Raw genomic sequence first — 12653 nt, forward strand, 5'->3', positions numbered from 1 at the left:
TATTTCTGCTGTTTCTGTCGTGATGTAGCGATCCAAACTGAATGCAGGTGTTCAGGCTGTGAGACAGTGACACTTATTTGTGCACACCTTGTAGTCATCCCTGTTGTGATTGATTTTCTTAAAACAGGCAAACCTCTTAGTGTGGCTTGACACCACTGAACACATAGCGGAAATCTAAACTACTCTGTTCTTCTGATCCTTCTCTTCCTGAAAATTCTTTCAGAATCTAGATTTTTTTTTTTCCCCAAAGGCATTGTGCCTGCATGTTGAACTTTCCTATCATGCTAGTCAATTGCCTAGTTTATTATGGGTTCCAAGACTTTCATAGTCTTTCTAAAAGGAATATTTTTGCATTGTTTATGAACAGGATTTTGAGACACCATTATTGTGATTATATTCCAGGTCTTTAGTTATGCTCATCTTTATCTTGATTCTTGAAATATTCTAGCATCAAACTCTCCTGTCTTTATCACGTCCTGACTGATAATCCCTTCTTGGTCCCTCCTCTCCCCCCCCTTTCTTTCTGTGTGGTTATTTTGTTTGGTTTTATCTCCATTCTTTAATTAGTTGTCCATGACAGATGTCTTTAACCTTTGATTAACAAACTTATTGTTGTAAAAGAAACTTAGACTAATTTCTTTTTTCAGGTTTTTTAATCTGCTAGCTAGTGTACTTTTAATTTCAGTCTCAGTTACATCTGATGTCTCCTTAGGGAAGTTGTAGTATATTTTTCCTAACTCTGCTTTTCTTAGGCTTAGTTTCCAAATTCTCGGAATTTTTCTGAGTACTAGTACCTATTAGTCCTCTTTTACTTCTCTTTCATCTTGGTGAATGTATCAAACCTAGTTAATATAATCACTGTTTAGTTGCTTAGCTGTCCTTGGTTTTATATATATGTATAAAAGTTATTCAGGAGGTAGTGAGAATTGGCCTGTTTTTTGTGTATTCTTAGAATAAGCTCTTCCAAGAGGCTCTGCTACGTTGTATCAAGAAAAGTATTTTGCTGAAGTACTTTCTCATCTGATTCATGCTGATTTTCCCAGTTAATTTTATCTGTTCATCTTCAGGTCTCTGTTCCTCCTGGAGCTTTGGATTGTTGGGTATTTTTGAGTTGTTTGGAAGTCTTACAAAGAATAGAAGGCTGCTGTGATAGGGCTCAAATAGATGCAAATGTTTCCCACACAGTTGGCTTATGGAGCTATGCCACTGAGAAGGTGAGCAAATGATGCGTTGCAGTTGTGGTGTTAGAATTTTGAAGTAGATGATTTGTTTCTGTGGAACAGATTTTGCACTTTTTGTTGTGGAATTTAATATGGGGTTATGTATATTGTCTTGGGTCTAGTCTAGGTGAGAAATCCAGGTTTATATCCACTTTTTCCACTGTCAGATGAGGCCTGGGAATAACTAGGATGTGTTCACCTCTTTGCCTGGTCCCCTCCCCACCCCTCCCCACTACTTTGATAGTGACTGGCTAATTAAACTCCAGAACAAACTCAGTCTATGCCGACTGAGAGAAGGAGCATGAATTTCAGTTACAGCAGGAGAAGCTGCCCAGGTTTGGATCATTTACCATTATAAATAGAGATTGGAGCAATCTGTTTACATAGTTCATTATTTCTTCAGTATGTTAGTATGGTAGTAATTGACTCATAACTTCACTGAAGGTGTTACCCTTGGCGGCTTGTGAAAGAAGCAATTAAGTAATAATTTGCAATTTTTCAGTTAACACCCCTTACCATAAAGTAGAAATTGTAAAGAAGTGGCCTTTTCAGTTTGGTTAAGCCCCCTCCCTAATCACATGAATGCCTTTTCAAGTTCCACTTATTCCATTTCTATGAAAGAGGTGGTGTCTAAGGTTGCTAAAGGTGGCAAAGTCCAGAAACTACTGAAATAGCATAGAGTTTTATATTGATTTTGTAGCCTATTGAAAGCAAGCATCTGGTTTCTCTTATAGCTAAAATCTCTGGGTTATCTGTGTGGACTTGCGTCAGAGAAGGGACCCAATTCAGAAGACCTTAACAGAACTGTCGATCTGTTAGCAGGGTTGGGAGCAGAACGCCCTGAAACAGGTATTATCAGGAATGTACGCATTCTTTCTAATAACTGGCATTGTCTTAAACACGTAGCATACAAATACATCAGTAATATTAATTTCCAAGTATCCCTACATGTAAATAAACTTTGATAAAACTCTGTTATCTCATGAGTTCTTTTAATGTGTGTCTAGTACTTCAGATTGTCAGTGCATCTCCTTACTGTTGCAAGTATAAGTTTTTCCATCAATGCCCCATTTATCAGTGTTTAGGTAAATAGTCTTGAACAGTTCTGGTTTTGAATAAAGTTTTTAGTACTTTCAGACAAGTATTAAAAATAAAATTATTTGAAAAAGCATCCTTGATCTGATGCAAATAGATAACCTGCAACTGGAGCTACAAAGTGATATTATTTGAGTTGAAGTGATATTAAGTGGCTGAACAATCAAATTGATTTACTCCTTGTGGATTTTATCACTCGCAAAGATATTTCTGAAGGGAAGAAGCTTTCAGATGTTAAATATGCTAGAACAATTAGTATCTGTGAAGCATTAGCTGACAGGCTGACACTTCACGTGCTCTTGCAGGTATGATGATGTATGTATGATTCTTAATTCAGTGCTGTGGTGCCTATTGTATTTATTTAAAATGGGGGCTTTTTTTCTTCTAGAAATATTGACCCATATTTGGTCTGGCAAAGACTTTTAAATTGAGCAAGCTACTTCAGAAAAAAACTTGGTCTTGCTAACCGCTTTCCTTTGAAGTACATTGTTTAAAGTAGTAAAATGTCTTTAAATTACAGTATACTTCTGTCATGCTGATTTATAAATCCAGCAGCGGGGAACTGTGAGAATATTAGCCTTGCACAGTATGGTCTTTAAGTACAATTGTGTGTGTTTCTAGGTTGAATAAATGTGATGAAATACTGTGTGGAGAAGTTAGTACAGTTACTATATTGCTGCTTGCCTTTACCCTGCTACCCTGGACATCACTCACATGTGCATGCGCAGAGTTGTGAAACAGCCTTTCTTGATCTTATTTTAGAGCCTGGGGAAGAAACTCATGATCTGTCTCTAAGTTAGTGACGTTTCCCACATAAAATTAGTTTTAAGTTTTCTCTCCACTTTCTACAGAAGGAAAAAGCAGGGTGTGTGTGTATTATTAAAACAGGAATGTATTTGTAAGTGACACCTCTTCCGCTTTTTTCTAAAGCGAATGCATCACAGAGCCCTTATAAGAAACTTAAAGAGGCCTTATCATCTGTAGAAGCTTTTGAAAAACACTACTTAGTAAGTATGAGTTTTGGTTATTTCTGTTAGTTTTGTGTGTTTACATTATAGATTGAATAGGGCCAAATTTTCAAACCTGAGAAGTTAACATTCAGAACGTAAATCTGTATTTCTGTACTTTGGTATCAAAGTTATTGCTTACACACTGAACACAACAAGGCTGATTTGTTTTAACAACTGGAACCCTGCGTGGGCCCCGAGTTTCAAATATTTGGATTAACCTTGATGTTTACAGTTATGAGTTGGAGGTTATTATCTGTTAAGTATGTATACTTAGTTACTAAAAAAGCCAATGTCACGGCTGTCATATTCTGCTATCCCAAATTCAGAATTAATTGAATTCCCCAGAAGGATATTGATGTGTGATTTCAGCTTCCTTTTGGGTGGTTTAGGCTTGCATCTTGCAATGGGTGTTACATGGCTTAAGTTACACTGTTGAATTTTTTTATATAAACTATGGGACATCTGTGGATAATAGGGGCGGAGCTGGCATAGATTGAAACATTAGAATCCTCATTGTGCTTTATTGTGCATGTTTATTTCCTGATAGCTCCCTTATTGAGGAGCCATTGTAATGATCTTCTGTTTTTTTTATAGAAGACTTGAAACAAAAAAATCCTGACTGTCACAAGAGTGTGTTTTGGTTTTGGGGGGGTTTGTTTTGGTTTGGTTTTTTTCCTTAAATAATTTTCCTCTGAAATTTCTTATATTTGCAGTATTACCATTAAAGTTTTCTGGGGAAAAGTTGGAGGAGAACTGAGCAATTTTTTTTTTTTTTTAATCTGAAAACTAGGTGGTATTTATTTTTACAAAGTTTTATTGCAAGAAAAAGTCTCAAAAGGTTTTGGCTGAAGATACTGTGTTTCATTTTTATAGTTCATTTCTTTATAAGACTAATTGGATAGCTGCACCAAAACTAAAATCTTCAGAATTGCTAGCTGCTCTTACATATTCAGTTCCAACTTGCACATGAAGATCTCTGCTAAATTCAGTAGTATCTTCCTAAATTTAAGAAACTAAGTGGGATCTGCAGAGTTTGCCAATGAAAGAATTGCCATTCCTGTTTATGTTTCTGATGGCACTTTTATGCAACAGAAGTTCAGATATCGGATAAACTATAAAACATTGTTTTCTGTGTAGTTGTCACATAAATATATACAACTTATATATACCCATATTTTTTCCCTGTATTCAGTGGAGAAGAACACAGAATTAATTAAAGTATCCAGACACAAAGATAGTTTATTTGCATTTAAAATTGTAATGAGTCTGGAAGGTAAAATGCAGCTTTTCAGACATGTTGAAAGCAAGAAGTGATGAGCTTTTATTACCAGAAAAGGCTTTGTTCTCATTCAATGGCTAGTGTCATGCAACAGCTTCAGAGTTTTTTCACTTTAATTTTGGGGGAATGTGGCTTTTCATTTGTATGTTTAGCTGGTGCCTAAGTCCTCTCTGGTTATGCTGAGCTGTTAAGGAGTGATCACTTAGCTCATTGTAGGATATTGTTGTGAGTTCTTAAAGAAAGAAGTGATTCTTCTAGGCTCCCTGTAAGAAACATCAGAAATGGCCTAAGAAAGGCTTCGGGAGCTCATTTTAGGTCATTTTCCTGCCCCATAGGAATAGATGCTTTCTGACAGATATTGCGCAAAATATTTAGGCAGTTGGAAGCTCTTAAGCAATTTGTTTTGGAGGATAGAGTAGTTCATAATACACTAAGTGAAGGAGAACGAGCTTCTGTGGAAGGCTGATGACAGTCTGAAAAGGCTGCGGGTTTCTGAATAAGATGTGAAGTGTTTTTCTGTATCTGGCCAGAGATGATTATATACTTGAGAAAAAAGTTTGGTGGTGGTATACAGGGTGTGTTGTAACTGCTAATTTTGTGAGAAAGATTTGTTGCTGCTATTACAAGCTTAGGGTAAGGTGAGGAAGGTGACATAGACAGTGTGGCTGCATTGGAAATTAGGCTTAAAGATGACTGAGAAACTTCAATTTGGGATTGCATAGCTTCAAGCAAAATTCTTTTAAGGCACTCTCGTGAAAATACTTATTCTGATTGTAACTTAGCATTTTGCATTTAATTGTATGTTTACATACTGCATACTTTGATATACTTCATGGTATTATGTGCAGCTTTAGTGAAAGAATTATGTACCACATTCTGTATGTAGTTGATTTGGTTTTGAAGTATTAGTTGTGAGTCTCTGGGGCAAGCTCTAATATTGTTCTAAATATGTTATGCTGTGGTGTATCCTGGAATGATACATCACACGTTCCTGCAATGATAATATAATGGCCTATAGTCACTGAGAAATAGGTACTTTCAAAAGAAGACAGGAGGATTCAAGTGTAAAGAAGTGCTTGAAACTGCATCTCATCTATTATTTCGGTGGTTTTGAGTTGCCTTATCTAATTTTTAATAGGCTTTCTTCTTCTGCTTCTTTATAACACAGATATGGGATAATGACCAACTGTAGAAAAAGTGAAGATGACCTGTTACAAACTGTTCTATATTGTGTGCTGGGACAAGGGGAAATCTAAAAAGTGACTCATTCTGGTCATTTTGTTTTAGTAACTTAGTTACTGGCTATGAATTTGTGTGAAATACCATATAGCTACTAAAAATACATACAGCTTATAATAGTTTCTTTTCTTTTAAACAGGATCTGTCGCATGCCACCATTGAAATGTACACAAATATTGGAAGAATTCGCTCAGCTAAGCTTGTGGGAAAGGACTTGGCAGAGTTTTATATGTAAATGGATGTTTAAAATGTCTTAAATGCATTAGCTTTGAAAAGTTTTAATATAAACCTTGAGGAAAATACACTGTATTTAGAAAGGAGTATTAAGAAGTATTTTTTAAAATGTAAACATACCCTAAGTTTCAGGCTGTATTTCAGCAAAAAAAAAAAAGAAAAAGAACACCAGCAATTTCTTTATATCAAACCGTAATTCTCACCTCATGATTTAGTACTCTTACCTTTAACTGTCTTATGTTCTTTGGCTTGATCCTTTCTTCTCCTGCGAGAAGAGGGCAATGGGGCAGGGGGAGGAAGGAGATAACTTTGCATTTACTATGGCCTGCTTTGTAACATGGCTTCTGACGTGTTTCAAAATTTATAGTTATCTTTACAAAATATGTGTATGTATATACCTAAGAAAAGCTGGAAAACATGTTCTTTGCAGAGTAATCAGTTTCATATTTGAGGTTATGATTGAAAAATATTTGTTTCGCCCAATGTGAAACTTACAGTGATTTTTATTCCTAATTCCCAAATACATTTTTTGTGTTTTGTACTGTTAAATTCCACTAAAGGAACCTCCTACATTCGTTTTCTCTTTCATTTTTTTTTTCTTATTTAGAAGATTTGGGAGTCCTAAGTGGTTTTTTGGGAAAACATGTTTCAGCATGATTGTCACCTGTGTTGACTTAAAGCAGTCTGATCTTCTAGCTGCAGCACATTCTCCTAAATTAACTTAAATTTTCACCTGAGGGAATAATGTTAGATTTAAAGACTACCATGGAACTGCTGTGTAGTGATAAAATGCTATTTTCATTGAAGCATTTTCCTGCTTTTAAAAATGCTGAGTAAGTGTATTTTTAGTTAACTGTCAGAAGCTTGAGATGGCTTTTGTCGCATTTGTGGGAGGTACTTTGACCTCACCTGCTCTGACTTGGGATAGATCTGTATATGAAGCCTTTCATTGACATGGTGTATTTACACTAATTGCAGTTCTGCTTGCTTAAGTGAGTCGTATAAAGGTAGGCCAATATGTTGACCTGTTACCAGCAAAATAAAGAGCATAATGGTTCACTGCATCGTGTTCTGCATTCATATGCAAAGTTCCTCTCCCATCCCCACTTTCTGAAAATGCGTAGAGAGTTTTCATGGCTGCAAAGGTTCTTATGTCACTCTGTACTCATTCCTTTATTTTTAAAGGCGGAAGAAAGGTCCACAGAAGGCAGAAGTCTATCTTCAAGGAGCACTGAAAACTTACCTTGCTGAGGGCTGGGCATTGCTCGTCACACATACAAGAAAACAGTTAGCTGAATGCCAGAAACACCTTGGGCAAATAGAAAAGTATCCTCTAAAAGGCAGAGCCAGAAAAATCAAGACTGGAGAAAACGATACTTCTGATTATTTTTCTGACATATCTCTAACTTTTATTTAACAGTAGAGACTGCCAAACATCAGACAGCTGAGTTATTTCTTGTTTCCATTGTTGTTGTTCATTTGGGGAGGGTTGGGTTATTTATTTTTTCATTTTTACATTTTTAACATCTGGTTCACGTAAAACCTTTTGCATATGGTTGCTGCTCTCCGTTTTAAATATGGCTAGGCTCTAGAGAGTGGTGCAACATGGATAGTGTGAAGTTTGTCATTAGTTCAGCAGATACCGTAGAGGGTTTTTCATGGTTCTGTTTGTACTTCATCAGTATGGAAGTTTTTATCTGGTACTGTTTTTTCATTTGGTAAATATGGCATTATAGTGTCTTCCTATATTAAGGAGCTTAATTTCTGGGCTTGCTTTCTATAACTGCTACCAACTTTTTCCTGTATCTGGAAAATGGTGACTTTTCCCAGAAGTTAAAACACAGGCTTGGAAGATGAGTATTTTGTGTGTTTGGTGTGGTGTGTGGTGTTTTAATATTTTTTGCTATTATTTATTTTTTATTTCTGGCCTTGATATTTGCTTCAGAAGGAGAGTAGGAGTTGTTTGCTTTTAAGTTGTGTAAAAGCTCAGTCTTCAATGTGTGAATGAAATCTTCTCTGTAAATGCCACATAAATGCTAAGTAATACTTTGAGAGAATGATTTGTCCCAATCCTAATGTTTGACAGGCTTCAAATCCTTCACTATGATACTCTTCTGCATTATTTTCACACACCAACTCTATCTGCTACAGCTGTATTTATTTAAATATTAAATCTGTGTTGCTGTACTCTTGCTACTTTCAAGATAAGAGGGGTGTGTGTAGGGAAAAGTCTACTGACTGGCCTTGGGTGTTTTGTAGTATTTTGGCATTAGGAATAGCACAACTGGAATTCTGCTTTTCATTTTAGCCTCATATGTTGTTGTCTAAATTTGGTAGCTAAATTAAGTAACTGGTTCTAATCTGAACTGTTGTGCTGCATGCAGGATATTATGTACTATAGCAAAATGGCAAATTTTCATTATTTTTTTGCTGGTTTAGGGGAAGGGTACTGCTGTCATTGGTGCCATAGTTATAAATGGAATTCCTCTCGGTGTTCCAAACTGGGCTGGTTAGCTGAACAGACTACTGTGTGCAGGACAGTTCTTGTGGAAATTGCAAGGAAAGACAGCTTTCTTTTTTTGAATGGTCCTTCTAGCTTTTTAAAAATTTGTTGGGTTTTTTTTTTGTTTCGTTTTTTTCTTTGCCCAAGAAGCTCATATTTTAGTCTCTAAGTGACAGTACTAGGAATCTTACTGTAGCTGAAAATCAGTTGAGCTAAATTCAAGTTTGTAGTGTATTTTGAGTTTTGTTCTTTTTCTGTTGTTTTTTGTTTGTTTTTTTTAGAACTAGACTTAGACATTATAAGGGTCTGCCTCCTTTGAAAATTCTTACATCACTTTTAAACACTGTTAAATTTTTCTGCTGTAGTGGTCTTAAAGAATCTGAGCCAGTAACATTGCAGTCTTAGCTAAATACTTAAATGAACATTTGTATCTCCAGCACTCAAAAATATAGAATGTCTTATGATGTAGCTATGGTAAGTGATGCTGTAACAGCTGGCAGATTCTCAGCCAAGTAAATTGGAATATAATCAAATACTCAAGTTATTTAGTTCTGAACATTGGGCAGTGTAATGCAACACACTGGGTCTTTAACTTGCATGCTGCATTTATCTGTTGATGATAATGAATTTTCTATGCTCACTGATCTTTTTAGATGGGGGAAGATTACACAGGTTAATAACGGATCATATTTTAGTAGGTCTGCAATGTTCTCAGATGATAGTAAATTTCCATTGTTTCTTTTCTAATGGAAGAGTGTGGTGCTGATAACAGCAGATTGTATTAAAAGATTAGAAAAGCAGTACTTGAACTGTCTCTTTTTCGGTCAAATTTCTGAATGTTGTAGGTTTCTACCTCATGTTTCCTTAACTTTGTTAGTTATCTTCAAACAAGCAGCCTTTTAGCTGGTGATAGTCACTTAACAGAAGATGAACGCAAGCGCTTTTGCCAAGAAATACTAGATTTTGCCAAGCAGCAAGCAGAGAACCAAGGTAAGTCTGGTTCTTAAATACTTAAGCCGCTCTAATCTGATCTTTCCCTAAAGGTAGATTGGAAGGCTTTTTCTGATTGTTTTCATTACCTTGTGTATAAATTCTGAACCAACATGGTTCTTCTTATAAAAAAGTTTTTATAAAACTTCTGCAAGAATTAAGACTAGTCAAAGATGAAAGGGTAATTAACATTTTCATCCCAAATACCAGAAAGTCTTTGTTTTCCTTCACTTACTTGTTTCTCTGCTTTGACAGCTCATAATTTGTGTTGTGTTGGGTTTTTTTCAGTTCCTAACTTATCTTTGTCTCTACATTGCCGGCACGTGGATGGCAGCTCTGTGATGATACTGCTTTGGTTTTGATGTTAGATCTGTTCTCATACACTTGCAGCTTATTATTTTGACCATCCTACCTCTTCTCTTTATTATTCCTGCTGCTTCAGTAATACGTTGTCCTCAATAGTAATCATAATTCAAATTCATACAGAATACTTCCTGTAGATCTGAAGACTTCATTTTTATGCAGAAGTTTTTCTTGATGAATGGACGTACCATAAGTAATGTGTTATTTTAGACTTGCTTCTTAATTAAATTTTGGTACTGCCTCAGTGTTGGTTTTTGGAATCTGGAAAAGAGCATGAAAAACCCTTGTATGGTAAAACTGATGGCTCAAGGCACCAGTCCAATAATTAGTTTCTTAAACTTGTACTTGCTCTTAATTTATGTGCTCTGGGACGTTTGTCACTTTATGCTACTGTGTTTGTCTAGAACACCTTATGTAGTAGTGAAATGTTAAACTGCTGCTTCAATGCTATCTCTTAGTTTAGTTGTCTTTAATAGCCTGAGTACTAAAATTGTAGTAGATGTCACTGTTAGAAAACAGATTTCAGCATCTTTAAGTCTCATTTCTGTGCAAGATAAAATATGAAAGTATTGATTTGTTGTGAAAGGATTCATTGTGAAAAGTTGTTGATCTATTCAATTCTAGGGGTTAAATTTTTAAGAGAAAAGATTTGCTGATCTCCGGCAGCACGGGAGAAGAATAAAATCCCTATTTTTATCTTTCCAGGTCAAAAGGTTATATTGCCTATGCACTCCTTTGCACAGTTGAAAACTCTACATTTTGACCCTCCAAATGCTGTTGTCCATGTGGGTGGAAAGTTGTCTATTGAGTTGACTTTGCAGAGCCAAATGCCCATCCCTGTCCAAGTGGATCAGATTGCCATCCATGTTCACTTCAGCATTGAAAAGAATAGTTACAGAAAAACGGCTGAGTGGCTCACTAAGCACAAAACTTCCAATGGTGTTATCAGCTTTCCAAATGAAGTTGCAGGCTTTCCTTTGTCAAGAAACAACTTGCCAGCACTGGAGCTGTACGAAATGTATGAACGGAGTCCCTCGGATAACTCTTTGAACACAGCAGGAATTATCTGCAAAAATGTGCACATGCTACTACGAAGGCAAGAGAGCAGCAGTTCGCTGGATATGCCCTCAGGAGTGACTTTAGAAGATGGGGCTCATGTGTTGAAATGCAGCAACTTAATACTGGAACCAGGGGTCAATAAAATAACATTCAGTACTCAGGTATGTTGTTATAGTTGAGTGAATGGAGCACTCATGAAAGAAGAACTAAAAGCACTGGCTGAGGAAGGGCATAGTGCTGGCAAGTGGTACCTGTATTGCTTCTTGTTACAGCTTGGGTGATGCCATTCCCCTTGTGGCTTTCTTTTTGTTGGTCTAGACCTTAATTTCCCTTGAAAGAAGGCTGTTGTCTCTGTACAGGTGACTCTTCTATTTGCAATCATTTGATTCCGTCTTCCAAAACTTATTTTAAACATCTTGATTATTGCTGTCAAAAATTAAATTGATAAATTCATATACAAGATAATGTACTGCTCAAGAAGTCTGCCTTTGCTTTTGAGCTCATTGAGAATAATGTTTAAAAATGTTGGTGGGAATGCATTTTCTAGCCCTCAGTAAGTGACTGTGTGGTTAGATTTGGTTGATACTCTGCTCTTCACTGTGGAGGGTGGTAGAATTTTTTTTTTCACTTAGTGGATGTAGTAAACCTACTGCAAGTTTGGTGTGAGAAGTAGTATGACAAAGTTAAGCTCAGCTTCAAATATTTGAATTTAGAAGATGTCAGAATTAAAATCGCCCCCATTATTCATCTTAATCATAAGGAATGAGAAGGCAAGAACATAAGGATTCTCTGCTACAAGATGACTAAACTTGCATGAGCAAACACCTATGAAAGTAGAGTGTCACCATCTAAATGCCACCCTCAGAAAATGGATTACAGTCCTGCTTCTGCCATATAGTGTTGTGTATGAAACTCCCTCAATTCCCGACTAACACATATATTCTATGTCAGCTTAATACTTAGAGTAGTCCTTTTTTTCCTCCCATTCTTTCCCCAGCAAGCTAAGTACTCTCAGTAATAGCTGAAATATTTAAGGACAGTAGTGCTTATCCCTTCTGTTCATGTTGCATTACTACCAGGTGCATAGCAACTGGAAATCAGCAGGCCTTGAGTACCAGTCCTGTTGGTTGGTTGGTTGTGGTGGTGGTGGGGTTTTGGTTTGGTGTGTTTGTGGTTTTGTGTGTGTTTGGTGTTTTTTTTTGTTTTTGTTTTTTTTTTTAAACTGCCATTCATTCTGTGGCCTTGTACTTTGCTGATCTGTGGTTTGTTCGCTTGTTTTAATGAAATGGGGAAAGGCACTTACCTGCCAACTTAGTCCTAGGAAGTGAAATGGCAAGCATTTTCAAAAGCAAGACTTCACCATCTGTTTGGCATTCCAGGAAGAGGAGCTTCTGGCCTCAATTATCACGGTGTTCTGTTCTTTGAGTTTCTTTAAATACTTTCCATCTCCCTCACCACCTCTGTAACCCTTCACAGGGAAGTATTTAGTAGAGTTCAGTGCTACAGTAATGAGCATCAGAGTAGGGAAAATTTGAGTGAGAAAATGCTGAGAAATTCAGTGCAGTATCTGAATGGTTAACAAGAGATGGGGCAGCACAGTGAGGAATGCAACAGGTGTTTCGTAGCTTCTTCATTTTCTGAGCATTATCCAGCCTGTATAT

At 36.5% G+C, this 12653-nt stretch overlaps 1 protein-coding gene across 3 annotated transcripts in view; it reads left to right on the top strand.

Annotated features, from left to right (window-relative positions):
* TRAPPC10 (trafficking protein particle complex subunit 10) overlaps positions 1-12653 on the top strand; it is a 42749-nt gene that overhangs the window by 18565 nt on the left and 11531 nt on the right. For 2 of the 3 annotated variants that reach the window (XM_075719134.1, XM_075719153.1), the window contains 7 exons: positions 1068-1214; positions 1955-2069; positions 3246-3322; positions 5983-6074; positions 7263-7403; positions 9458-9570; positions 10639-11153. In XM_075719134.1, coding sequence (XP_075575249.1) covers positions 1068-1214; positions 1955-2069; positions 3246-3322; positions 5983-6074; positions 7263-7403; positions 9458-9570; positions 10639-11153 — 1200 coding nt within the window. The remainder of the gene's footprint in view (positions 1-1067; positions 1215-1954; positions 2070-3245; positions 3323-5982; positions 6075-7262; positions 7404-9457; positions 9571-10638; positions 11154-12653) is intronic. The other variant, XM_075719145.1, reaches the window with a different exon arrangement.

The sequence above is a fragment of the Pelecanus crispus genome, chromosome 1 (assembly GCF_030463565.1).
Source record: "Pelecanus crispus isolate bPelCri1 chromosome 1, bPelCri1.pri, whole genome shotgun sequence".
Taxonomy (NCBI): Eukaryota; Metazoa; Chordata; class Aves; order Pelecaniformes; family Pelecanidae; genus Pelecanus; species Pelecanus crispus.